Here is a 14,153-nt window from a genome sequence, read left to right as displayed (position 1 = left end):
CATCTCTGAACAGTGAGCAGAGACAGACCTGTCACCCGCCTGCTCAGCGGGGATCAGCAGAGCGATCCCCACTGAGCAAGCGGAGTCTGTCAAAATTAATCCGCCCCGTGTGAAAGGAGCCTAAGTGGAAATGTTATGGTTTGGGGTTGCTTTGCTGGTTCAGGGTCAGGACAGCTTGCAGTCATCATGTCAACTATGAATCATACTTATATCAAAGTGTGCTGGATGAGAATGTGGGGCCATCTGTCTGAAAGTTGAATTTGAAATTAAAATGGATCTTTTAACAAGACAATGATTCAAATCACACTAATAAATCTACTAAACTCAAAAAGAAGCAAATTGAAGATTATGGACTGCACTTATTTTAATCCCATTGAAATGTTGTGGGGCATTAACAGGCAGTTCATGCTAGGAAATCGACAAACCCTTGAAACTGAAGGGTTTTTGCATGAAGGAGTGGTCAAAAATGTGACTGAATTGGTGCCACGAACTGGTGGGCAGTTATGTAAAACACTTACAAGAATCAATTTCTGCTAATGGGGGTGTAGCAGTACCCCAGTAGGGGCCACTAGTAGTAGCTGGTTCTTACCAGAGGTGGTCCACCACCACGAGCACCAGCCCATGGACACTAGCTTCAATAGCTCTGTCTAGGGGATGACTTTTTTAAATGTATTACCTAAAGAACTTTAAACAGGAGAGGGTTTAGGGCATGGGATACTCAATGCTTTAATGGTAACAGGAAGACACTCTTCTCTAGGCTCGCATACACAGGTTCCACTGGGGACACAGGGGAATGGCCAGTACACTAAGACCCTTTGAGAGCTGTCTCAGTCCATAGCTACCACTGGCACTTATATCCCAAAAGCACACAGTTACCAGGGATCCCGATTCAAGCTCAGCCACCTTCTGGACAGTAGGGATGATCGAACGGTTCGGGTCAACCATCGGTTTGACCCAAACATTGGCTGTTCGATATTCAGCGGAATTCCGAACTTTTTGCTGTAAAAATTCGGAATTCGGCCACCAGAACCGCCCAAAATGCAATGGGACAGGAACTGGGCTTTAAAAGCCCGTGATTGGTCCAGAAACATCAGTAAAATATGATTGGAGTGACTACGGGGTCCAGAGACCAATCAGGAGTGAATACGCCCCCCATACGCCCCCCAGTATATAACATAGCCCCGCCAAAACTCTAGCAATGTAATACAGAGGCTGTGGAAGAGAGTGGAAGCATTTGTGTTTCTCCTGCTGCTTGTAAAGCTCCAGTGTCATTTTGCAATTATTAGTGTGAGGAAAGGGATATGCAGTGTAATTAGGGTACTATATACCACTATAGTTAGATTCAAAAATCTAGTTTTTGTAGGGATAGCTTTACGTGTCAGGGTGACCGTAGTGTAGTTTAGTGTGAACTGACTCTGCTATGCCAGGGTGACCGTAATCTAGTTTAATGTGAATTGACTGCCATGTCAGGGTGACTGTAGTGTAGTTTAGGTGACCTGACTCTGCCATGTCAGGGTGACCGTAATGTAGTTTAGTGTGAATTGACTCTGCCATGTCAGGGTGACCGTAGTGTAGTTTAGTGTGAACTGACTCTGCTATGCCAGGGTGACCGTAATCTAGTTTAATGTGAATTGACTCTGCCATGTCAGGGTGACCGTAGTGTAGTTTAGTGTGAACTGACTCTGCTATGCCAGGGTGACCGTAATCTAGTTTAATGTGAATTGACTGCCATGTCAGGGTGACCGTAGTGTAGTTTAGTGTGAATTGACTCTGCCATGTCAGGTTGACCGTAGTGTAGTTTAGTGTGAACTGACTCTGCTATGCCAGGGTGACCATAATCTAGTTTAATGTGAATTGACTCTGCCATGTCAGGGTGACCATAGTGTAGTTTAGTGTGAATTGACTCTGCCATGTCAGGGTGACCGTAGTGTAGTTTAGTGTGAACTGACTCTGCCATTCCAGGGTGACCCCACTATGCAGATACTGGGTTAGGGGTATACATATATATATATATCTATGTGTGTGTATGTATATGTATATACACACATACATACATACATACATACATACATACATACATACATATATATATACCCCTATACAGAAGTTTAAAAAAGCACCCAGGTATGAAAGGAGGGTAACACCATCCCTGCGCTACTGAAATTCTAATAAAAATAATCTGCTTTTTTCTGGCTCTGGACATGCTACAGAGCTGAAACTTCACAGGCACAATTTTTAGACCCCCAGACACTAAATCCAAAGAAATCTCTTTTTTTTTTTTTTTTCAATAATTTTTTCAATAATTGGCTCTCTATCAAAAATGACAATTTTTAAGAACTTTTTTTTGCCTGATTCATAGTCCCTGGGGCACAACCCAGAACCCTAGGCACTTTTTAGGGGCATTTATTGGGTTTTAGGGCTTCAAAATGGTGTTTTTTGATTACAGAAGTTCGGGTCCCATTGATTTCAATGGGGTTCTGAAATCCGAACCAAACTTTCGGGAAATTTGGGTGTTCTGGTCAAACCAAACTTTTCAAAAGTTCGATCATCCCTAGACAGTCCCCACCAGGGATTGACTTTGGAATGATAAATATTTACACTAGTCATCTGATTCTCCCAGCCTCATATTCTAGAAAAATGTCTTCCAGAAGCAGGGGTAAGCAGTCAAACTCTCCACCTGCATAACCCTGAACAGGCCAGAGCAAACAATCACTGCTCCCTCGACTACAAAAGGAGCCAAAACAAAATGTGCCTAGCATCCTATGCTAGGATGGCTCTAACATGGGCAATACCAGCCTCTGAGGTCATGGGGTGTACTTATTTATTCAACACTACACCATTACTTTGATATTTTATTATAAAAAATACTGAAAAGGAACATTTTCTTTGTGTTTTTATTCAGGTATTTCACTTTATCTGTATGCACTGTTTAAATGAAGATCCAATGTCGTCTGTTCAAATATGTTGAAAAAGTCAACAATTTCCATGGAATGTACTTACTTTTTCACTTGTCTGTATGTCTTGTTCATGATAGCGGCTAATTTTGGTTCAGATATTAGTTTAGCTCTACTCGCCATTAAAGCATATGTATGATATTTTATTTATAATATTTCAGTGAATAAACAGACAATTGCTTTCATTAATTGCAAGCATTACTTGTCCACAGAGTCCGGGGACTACATCTATTGGAATGTCTGTGTTTAACTTGAGTAATGCTATTATGGGCAGCGGAATCCTCGGCTTAGCGTTTGCTTTGGCAAATACAGGAATTGTACTATTTGTGTAAGTAATAACCTTTATTAACATCTGAAATCTGTTTTAACATAATGTGAATGCCTATTCATAGTCTGTTTATTAGGATTTATTATGCAGTGCTATGTGATACCGTTATGAAAGTAATGAAGTCGATATCCAATGTATAAATCTGACATTATTTAAAGAGACTGCTATTGCTGGCCTTCTTTAAAGCTAGCTGCCTGGTTGTCTTTTCAGTACTTTTAGACACTAACCAGAACCAATGAAGTTACAAACTAGGGGCCACTGCTTCCACCTATAACTGGTCTTTGCAGCAAGGGGAACTGGATGGGAGACGTATGTCAAACTAATACAAAGAGACTTCCAAACTCAACCAGCCAGTGACCAAGCAAATTGACTTGTTTAACAATATGCATTAAGAACAGAGGTTAAGTCTGTACACATTTGCAAATACATGCGTAAGCTACAGGCTCCGTCAACCAATGAAGTTAAAGAGACAAGGACTCACTGCTCAAGGTGGTGTAATTGCCTGATGACTCACACCGGTGCATGCCCCGGCTCGCCTCCGTGAAAACTTGATAAAGGAAAAGGAATTGGCAGCACTCCAGGTTGAGTCAAAATCCAGATTTATTGACTGGACATCCAAATTATGACAATCGTGACAAGGTAGACGCGTTTCACACACTGACTGTGTGCTTAATCATTACTAATGATTAAGCACACAGTCAGTGTGTGAAACGTGTCTACCTTGTCACGATTGTCATAATTTGAATGTCCAGTCAATAAATCTAGATATTGACTCAACCTGGAGTGCTGCCAATTCCTTTTCCTTAACCAATGAAGTTAGAAAAAGTCAGAACTTTAAATCTGGATGTTTATTCTGAGACAGTTAGAAATAGTTGAAATCATTGGATCACCTTGACAGCGAAGGACCTAGGAATTTCAGAAGGAGAGGTCAACAACGGCAGTCTTCATACTTCCTCAGTCCAGGTTTTCTTTATTAGAGCAAAGCGTAATGTTTACTTACAGCTTGTCTGCTTTCAGTAAAATATTGTCGTCACTTTTAATATGCCTTTAAGTTTCCTAGAAAATGTGACTTCTCCAGTTAGGACCAATTCCCTATAACAGCCTCCTCCCTCCTTGCAAGCCGTAGACCTCCCCTCTTCTGAAATAGCTAATTAAGCATGGGCTTCCAAAGGTGGAAGGAAAGAAAAGCACTCAACTTCCATCTCCACACAGTCAGTGTCAGTGTGTCAAGCTATTGTGTGTGTGTGTTGGGGGGGCCCAGGGAGACTTCCTGGTCAGCAGAACACAATGATTACTGATAGCAGCTATAGCAGTGATCTAATTTAAAGAATCTGACAGGCTGGTTGTACCCAAGTCAATTAATAACTAGTCCCATACATGGATTGAATCTCTGCAGGTCCTTGCTGCAGCGGCCAAATTTCGACCCATGTATGGCTGGCTTTACTCTGTGTTGGTCAAGCTTCTCTACCCTCCCTACATTTCATGTTATTTAGCTGCTGGGGGAGAGGTTCAGGGGAATACTTCAAGGGGTGTCATTTGAGTGAGAGGTCTGAATGTGTTGGGGCTGCTGACATCACATCCAATATGGCAGCACCCAGAAGCAGTCTCTGGCCCTTTTGATGCCTCCATAAGGAAGGCTTTTAGGGGTAAATGTGATGCATAAAATATGGTAAATGCACAAATTATCTTATTAATTTTTCATTTAAAATTAAAGGTTTGTCAAAAGTGTATCTTATCTTTAAAGTGCAGCCTATGTAAATTATCAGAAATCATCTTCCATAATTACAAATGATCTATTGTAGAAATGTATGGCTTTATTACAATTAGCACATAGTTATTGTTCTCTGTACTACCTTACTAAATAAAAAATCTGTGTACCTAATCAGCTTCATAGGATGTTTCAGAAAAAAGTCTTAAACTGGTCATACGCTGTTAGCTTTTTTTTTTTCATTCAACCAACAATGAAAAAACTGCCCAGATTCCCCCATCCACACACTCTAGGTGGATGGGGGAATCCTACCCGCTGAGCTATTGTATTCTAACAGTGCGGAGACTCCCCCGCCATTAGAATACACTGATCAGCGTTGCAGGCTATTGCCTGCATCGTTAATCGAGCAGGGAAAATCCAACAGGGCAGTTGTTCGGAAGCTGATTTGTAGATTGACTACTTAATAACCACAGTGAGCCTACATTGATTGAAAATTTACTTAACAGTTCCTTCTATCCGCACAAACAAGGTGGATAGAGGAATCCCCCCTGCTGATACATTGTATTCTAACAGCCACCTTTGTCAATATATACTTATCAGTGACTGCGACATGTCTTTTTCGAGCAGGGACGACCACACAGTGATAAAAATTCACCTGTTCTCTGCTGCCTGGTGTATGACCAGGTTTAGAGTAGAGTTTACCATTCTTCTATGACACTTGGTTCACTCTAAGTAGTCCTACAGAAAAATGAAAGGATAGCTGTACTTGGAAAAAACAAAACATACATTTTGCATATATAAGCTGCCTTTTCTATATCTGTGCTTTAGTAGCAGCCATCACAGGGTCAGTGTAAATATTGCTTGGTTCATATTCAGAATGCCTGCAGTCAGCCTTGAGCAGAATGTATTGATATGTATTGTTCAGAAGGCATGCCTGAGAGTAATATTAAGAATATGTATTATATCAGGGATCCATCTAGAGGTGCATTCTGCTTAATCACTGTAGTGCTACCCCCAAAGGAGCCACTGACCTTTGGGCCTAATTCCCCCACACAGCACCCAAAGCCAAGCAAAAGGAAATTTCCACACACTCTCCAAAGGCTCAAGAAACAGTCTAGGAGTTTTGATTTTAAGTGTTTAGCTTGGGAACTAAGAACTTGGATAGGGATTGGGCTACATGGGATGCCCAGAACAAAAGAAAGCTTGGAAACTCCAAACAAAACAAATGAGGAACTCTGGCTGCTAAAGTCCAACTAAACTGTGCTGCACACCAGTGGGAGTAATAGTACAGCTGAAACAAAGATAAAGGTTCCAAAAAGTCAATGTTGTAGACACAGCTCCTGGCTGTGCTCTAGATCCAACGTAAAGATGTTTGGGGTGCTCCTGGCTGTCTTGCACTGCACTAAAGCTGTCCCCTAGGTCCCAGACATGTGGAGTATTGCACTACACTGTCCTTTCTGTTGCTTCGGGTATGATGACTGGTGTGAACTCAATCAGTCCCTTTAAGTAGCTCCTAGAATCCAGAAAGCTGCTGCACTGACCTCTCTGCTGAACAGACGGCTTCTGGCTTGGTTTGAAGTCTGCAGCTAGGCCTAGCTGAGACAATGCCTGAGCAGTGTCCTGGAGCTTTTCTTCTCTCCCTCTCTCTTTTTGCTCTTCTGCTGCGGGGGGGGGGGGGAGGGATCAGAGCCCCCAGCACAGGGGTCACCTCCAGATGGCTTGACTCTGGAATCTGCTCCCAGACTACCAGGCTACAGAATATTTATGGGCTACTTCCCCACCTTCTACGCCCGCCTTCCCAGGGATTGGTGGAAGCTCCATGAATATTCAGGCTCAGTCCCTCTCCCTCTACCCACTGTGTTCTGGAAGTTTCCAGTGAGTTTGAGAGCACAGAGCCACAGCCTGTGAAGCACTGCCTAGTCTCGTTAAACACAATTAACACATGCTGCTCTGCCTACAGGGGAGCCAAACTAAATGTACCTACACTCACAGAGGCCTCTTAACCTTTCCCAAACTTCAAGGTGGTTTGGAAGCCCCGGATGTCCTGAAATATTATCAGGCTACCCACTTGGAGAGGGTAATTGACTGGTGTAGACATGATGATTTTAAGCTCTAGACACAACTCGAAAATCAGTACAGTGCCACCCCTCTCAGTAAAGCACCTTGGTGCTATGAATCCATACCTATGGCTTTCAGGACACACCCATTCATTGGTACTATGCTTCACATCTGCTCTCTAGTGTGCCGTAACTCTGCTGTGTCTTCCAATCAGTCTCCATTAAATCCTATTCTAGGCAAGCCAGATTTCCCTTCAGGCTTAGAGGATGGGGCATTTCACAAAATGTTAACCACTGGCTGTTTTCAGGCCTCTCATTTCCTTACCTCAAACTCTTGGTCCTCAATCTCAGCTTTGATGCATCCGATGGGACCTTGGATTTCTCAAAAGCGCTACAATTACATAATTTATTTCGCACATTAGGTCCTCCTGCGTGGTTTAGACACCCGCTAACAACATTTGAGGCATATTGCATGAGCAATGACGTCCTGCCTCACTCTCTTTCCAAGATGTACTTATTCCTGGTTGCCAAACCAGAAGGCTTCATGCTGCCTTGCAATTGTAAACGGGAGGCCGATCTTGGTAGGACCTTTACGACTGATAAGTCAGATCATTATCCAATTTGCCATTAAGTCATCCATATGCAGCCACATTCAGGAGAGCAACTGATCTGTCGGTATTCTTCTGAAGCTTCAGATCATTGCTGGAGATGCTGAGAGACATAGGGGGCGTTCCTACATATTTTCTGGTCTTGTTCAAAATTAGACTATTTCTAGCAAGAGGTGCGAAGAATTACCCAAACGTTTACAGACTATTTGGTTCCTGATGACCCTGCCTTCTTCCTTCTCCACTGCTCAGATATCCCTGTCAAAGTTTATAAGAAGTCACTTATTTAATGCTGCCAAAGCCTGCATCGCCTTGTGATGGAGGGAACCAAGTCCCTCCCTCCATCTGGTTGTGGCATAAAAAGGTGGATAATGTAAACAGGATGGAGCACCTGATACTGAGAGGCTCCACTAGAACATGTTTGTGTATATACCTGTTCTGGGGATTGACTTTTCCCTGGCCTTCAAATGGTCCTGCACATGCTGGCTTAGCAACTCCCCTTTCTTCCTCCCGCCCCCCCCCTTTTTTTCCCTCCCTCCCCCCTCTTCTCGCTTTCTCTCCTACTCTCTGTATGAAACAAAAACTTTGTGTCCCGCCCAAACCTAGCTCTCGACCTTACTCTGGGGAGAGCGGTACGATGAGGACGTTTTCTATTCTATTATATTCCACAGTTTTCATCATGTTTTTTTCTCCAGAGGACCTATGTCACCATCAGTTTGCACTTAGGGTAATAATATCATTTCAAGGCCCCCTGCTCCAAATATAGGGGTGTGCTTAAATCAAACTTCCCTACTAACTGTATTTGGTTGATTTGTACTTATACCCTTATGCACTGTTATCCATTACAGATTGCACTGTTATATCTATTACAGATCGTTGTGACATTTTTTCTACTTGGTCCCCTTCTGTTGTATGATCTTACCGTTGAACATGCCTAGATGCGGTTTGTTGGATACTTTTTTGTCAAAATAAAGAATTTGAAAAAAAAACAAAATGTACCTACACTAGCAACATTGAGACAGTTACATCACCAATCTGGAATCACATGGAATTCTGGGCTAGGCAGTGCTTAGAGCCACACTCACTGCAATTATTGGCAGCTTCTATCAGTTTGTGATCTACAGTGGTTATATTGCAGTTATGAAACAATCAATTGTGACTTTCACCACAATGGATATTGAATTAAATAGGTTTCTGTTTTCTACATTTTAGAGCAAAGAGTAGACTGCAGACATTAACAATGAAACTGGGCTAAATATTTTTTTTATATTAAAAGACCAGAAGAACAAAACATTTTTAGGCCTCGTGCACACTGGACTTAAAAAAACGCAGCTTTTACAGGCTTTTGGCGTTTTATTTTCTGCCTGTAAATGCACTTTTACTTTATCCTACATGTCCACTTCATACACATATTGGCATTTACAGGTGTATTAAAGAGGAGCCTTTACAGGCAGAAAAAAACATGCATTCAGGAGAGGAGCTCATGGACAGAAAAAACATTTGATGCACCTAAAGGCATGTAGAGTCTAAATGTTAAGTACATTTAGCATTTGAGCATTTATTCATTCCATAGCCAGAATAAATTAATATTCTGGCCCATGGAATCCATAAGCACTCAAACGCTTGACATGCCTAATCACCCATGCAAAACATAGTTTTATGTGAATTTTTAAAGCGGCTTTTATCTTAGCTATTCCCAAGGAGTCATTCTCTGGCTCTTTTTTTCAGATTTCTTTGTTTAACTAGATAAGAAAATATTTGTTTAAAACATTTGTTCTGTAAGGCATCATGCAAAGTGGGTATAAAAAAATTGTATTTTTTTTTTTCTTTCAGCCTGTAGAAGCATCACTATGTTAGCCTATGTGTCCATGCACATTTGAGCCTTTTTTCAGGTATATTTGTAGAGGAGCGTTTACAGGCTGAAAAAAAAAAAACCTCACAAGTGCGTTTCTGAGAGCAGCTTTTAGGCAGAAAAAATGCTTGATGCCTCAAACATACCTAAATGCTGTGTTTAGGCATGGCATGGATTTTTAAGCCCTGTTTCACACCGGTACGGCTTTGAAATTGCACTACCGCAAATCAATGCGATTTTCATCACCAACTTCATTGCGGTTAGTGACTTAATTTAACATTAGTCTATGCAAGTCGCAATGAAATCAGGGAAAAGTAGTGCAGGAACCTTTTTCATAATCGCTGCAACAGGAGTCGTGGCGATACAAACAGTTCCATTGCTGGCAATGGGGTGCGACTTGTCATGCAAACGTTCAAATTGTATGACAAATCGCACCGATGTGAATGAGGGCTTAGTTTACATTTTGTCAAGTGTTTTGTGGGAATATGCTTATAAACACACGCACGTAAACACACCTAAATGCATATACAATATGCTCTATATGAGTGTTTTTTATGTTGAATTTTTCTGCCAGCAGTTCTGACATTTTTTCTTGCTGCCTTGAGTGCATGGGCCCTCAATGAGTTAATTATAAAGCAGTTATGATATTGTTATATACAGTATATATGTTATGTATAATTAATGATATGTATAGTAAATTGTTATGCCAGTTTCAAGTCACTGTCAAATAATCCTACAGACATATCGCAATAAATACATATTTATCTGGAATAAAGCATTTTTAATGTATGCTTGCAAACAAGATACAGTAACTAAAACAGTATAGAAGAAGATAACTTTCATGCCAATTTAATAAATCTGTAGGGAGTTACAAGCTGGGGACACTGCTCCCTCTCATAATTATTTATAGTCTGCTGCAGATGCAGTGCAATGTATTTGTAAAGAAACTGCTAATGTAACCAGAATTCCAAACTGCCACATTGAAATCGCAACACACACATCCCAAGTGTTGCCCAAAATCCAATCAGCATTATCTTCCTAAATTGGTCCAGCTTGGCGCTGGAGATGCTGAAAATTACTATAGTATTCCTTGCTACATACAGTGATAGCTGTGACCCACTGGGTGCTGTGGTGTCACTCGCGCAACAAAGCTGTCATCCAGAGACTGTTTGTGTTTTATTTTCAGTAAATAAAATGTGCTCCCTGATAGAACGAAGTAGAGAGAAGGGGTTGATGATTCACAATCTCCACCTCATCCAATCAAAGAACACCTTGTATTCACTGAAAAAAATACAGAGCATTCTCTGAACAGCAGCGGTGCTGAGTGAGTGACCCCCCTGGTGTCAGTGTGCAGAGGGGAGGCCGCTGGAGCAGCACCTACAAAATCATGGCTATCACTGTATGTAGTGTGGCCTACTACATTGATTTTCAGCATAACCAGTGACCCTCCAAACCAATGTAGGTTTGCAAAAAAGATCATTCCTAGAGTTCTGCTTTAATCTCTTAACAGGTAGTCATATTAGTAATGAGTTAGAGTCAGATCGTAAAAATAACACATTTAGATTCTGCAAAGCATTTCAAAGCCCCAGCTCTGTCTGAGGGGGGTTTTTAACCTCTAGAAGATTAAAAATAGCTCATTTGCAGAATTCAGTTTCATTTTGTTGCTTCCTTTTTGTTGTTTTTTTTTTTTTTTATGTATAAAAATAAGTAAAGAGTCTACAGTAAGTACAATTGAAGGCTCCTGTATGATATGCCTAAAAGTATACATCTGTGTTTGTTCTAAGCATGTTTACATTCACTTACTATTGATATACTACCTCTGTTGGAAGTCTGTTCCAAATGTCAACTACTCTTTGGGATAAATAATAGTGTGTAGTTTTAGGTTATGCCCCTGTCATCTTGATCCTAACTTCATATTGAAAATGCTGCCCTCGGGGGGGCGTGGCCGACGAGTGATGTGAGCGGACGTGTCCCACAGTAGCTCCGCTGGTATCCTGCTATTCTCCTGTCGATCTCAGCCATCCTGTGCCCGATTCACCTGCAATTTTCAGGCTTACCTCTCCACACCCTCTGCTTGCCGGCCGTGCCACCATTTCCATCCGGACGGATGTCCTCCCGCGGCACGAAATCCCGATCGGCGGCGGACCCTGGCGGCCAAGATGGCGGCGCTGCGACCCGCTCGGCAAAGGAGAAGCAGAAGGAGGCCGCACAGCGCATGTTCGCAAAGCCTCCAGGTAAAGACCTTGCTCCCCCTCCCTGTCAGGCTGATGTGGGGGATGTGGATATGACCTCGGGGGACTTGGGAGATGCTGGCCCTCTCCGGTCGCTGGACTCTGGGCCTTTGGCCCCCCCTGAGGCGGGGAGCGCCGCTGCAGTTGGGGCCTACCTCCCCTTTCATGACCCTTGACTCGGAGCCCACCCTGCGGGATATCCTTTCAGCGGTCACCACTGGCAACGCTAACATCGCTAGATTGGCTGGTGAAGTTCAGGGCATGAAACTAGAACTGTCCCTAGTACGCTAGGACATGAAGAAGCTGCGGGATCGCACGGCTGCACTGGAGGGCCAGGTTAGTACTATAGAAGATGAGTGGCAACCATTACAGCGGGATGTTCAGTTTCTCCACTCTATTACTATAGCTAATGCAGCCAGACTGGAGGACATGGAAAACCGCTTGTGTAGGAATAATGTGAGGGCAGTGGGAATCCCTGAAAAGGCGGAGGGGAAACACCCTGTGGATTTTATTGAAGCATGGCTGCTGACAACCTTTGGCAAGGATTCCTTCTCCCCTATGTTTGCCGTGGAGCGGGCCCACAGGATCCCTGCTAGACCTTCTCCGCCGGGAGCCCCCCCCAGACCCTTTCTATTCAAGCTGCTCAATTACAAGGACCGCGATGTCATCCTGAATAAAGCAAGAACCACTGCTGAAGTGCAACGCAGGAGAGCTAAATTTCTGGATGTTAAGAAGAGGCTGCGTAAACTGAATGTGCCATATTTCATGCTTTATCCTGCCAAATTGAAGGTGGTGGCGAATGGCTCGACCCAATTCTTTGACAACCCCCAGGCCGCTGTGAACTGGCTGGATAGGGAGGAACGTCATCTAGACCGGCAGGTACCCCCCTGAGTTTGGCGACGCTGTTATCCTTTACTGGCTTTGAGTTTCAGGCTATGATGCGGAGCACCTACTGTCCGTTTCCAAGTCTTTTTTTTCTACAGTTGGTGTTTTTCACCCCCCAATAGGGGTATTACATTTGGGATCACCGCTCGGCTGAGCGAGATCTGTCGTGTTTCCCCCCCAGATTGATTGTATGCGGTTCCTTTGCATACTGTGCCCATATCCTGTTGTCCTGCGGGGACATGCTGACTCCGTGGAACGGAGAATGGTTTACTACTGGGCCCTGTTGGCCCCCTTGACTTTGTTCTTTGCACTGTTGCTTTTCCCCCCTTCCCTACCTCATGTTCTTTTTCAGGTGAGACCTCTCAGGCCTAGGACTCTTCCGGCTGCAGATGGCTGGCGTGGACTGCACTTCCCTCTCTACCTACCTACGCACTTGGTGCGCATGCTCCCGGAGACTCTGTTCTGGCGAACTATGGCTGGCGGTGGGGAGTGGTATGTCGGGTGGTCTGGGGGATTTTTGCTGTTACATTCATATTGTGTTTTTGTTAACTCATGGAGCTCTCACAGCTTAATGCATTAATCTTGTCCTGGAATGTTCGGGGCCTGGCGGATGGGGTTAAGCGTAAAGCGGTATTTGCATATCTTAGGAAGCTTAAGCCCACTATTGTCTGTTTACAGGAGACCCACCTGGTGCGCACTTACACGCATTTGCTAAGCTCTCGGGCATTTCCTGTTCAATACCATTCTGTTCACTCCATGTATTCGCGGGGGGTGAGCATGTTGGTGTCCAGGGAGGTGGCTTTTGCGTGCCTGCGCAGCAGGGTGGACGATCTGGGGAGATATGTTTTTTTATTATGCAAACTTAATGGTTTTCTGTGTATTTTGGCTGCTGTCTATGTCCCTCCACCCTTCTCCCACGAGGTTCTCCGTCTATTGGCGCAATTTATGGCGCCCCACCCTGATACCCCAGTATTGGCCGTGGGGGATTACAATAATTATCTTGACCCGGCACTTGACAAATTCTACCCCTCCTATCACGGGCCCGCCCCTATTTCACGCCCTACGGCGTTTGCTAAGTTTTTGACGGAATTGGGCCTCAGAGATGTTTGGAGGGACAGGCAGGCCTCCACTAAATGTTATTCTTGCTATTCGGCCACTCATGGAGGACTGTCACGCATTGATTTGGCCCTGGGGAATGACTCTATGAGGCCCCGGGTGACTGATTCGGCGTACGGGCCTCGCCTGGTGTCCGATCATTCCCCGATTTGGGTTAGGTTTTCGGTTCCGGGCTCGGGGACTCGTGGGCTGTGGCGGGTGAACCCGTTCTGGCTGACGTTGTTCCCTGAGCCGGATCCGATTGCACCGGCCTTGGAAGACTTCCTGGCTGTTAATCGGGGTTCTGCCTCCCCTGCGGTGGTGTGGGATGCCCTTAAGGCCTTTTTGCGTGGTCAAATTATCAAAGGGATTACTATGGTTAAACGTAATTCTGCGCAGTGGGAGGAAACGGTTCATGATGACATGAAACGTAGGGAG

The 14,153-nt window shown here is 43.8% G+C and overlaps 1 protein-coding gene across 1 annotated transcript in view; it reads left to right on the top strand.

Annotated features, from left to right (window-relative positions):
• SLC38A1 (solute carrier family 38 member 1) overlaps nt 1-14,153 on the top strand; it is a 158,265-nt gene that overhangs the window by 59,487 nt on the left and 84,625 nt on the right. Inside the window, exon 4 of the mRNA XM_082254379.1 lies at nt 3,167-3,282. Within this exon, the coding sequence (XP_082110505.1) occupies nt 3,167-3,282 (116 nt within the window). The remainder of the gene's footprint in view (nt 1-3,166; nt 3,283-14,153) is intronic.

The sequence above is a fragment of the Pelophylax lessonae genome (genome assembly GCF_965119305.1).
Source record: "Pelophylax lessonae genome assembly, chromosome: 4".
Classification (NCBI taxonomy): Eukaryota; Metazoa; Chordata; class Amphibia; order Anura; family Ranidae; genus Pelophylax; species Pelophylax lessonae.
Note: the sequence above shows the minus strand (reverse complement) of the source record. Positions and strands in the feature narration are given on the sequence as shown.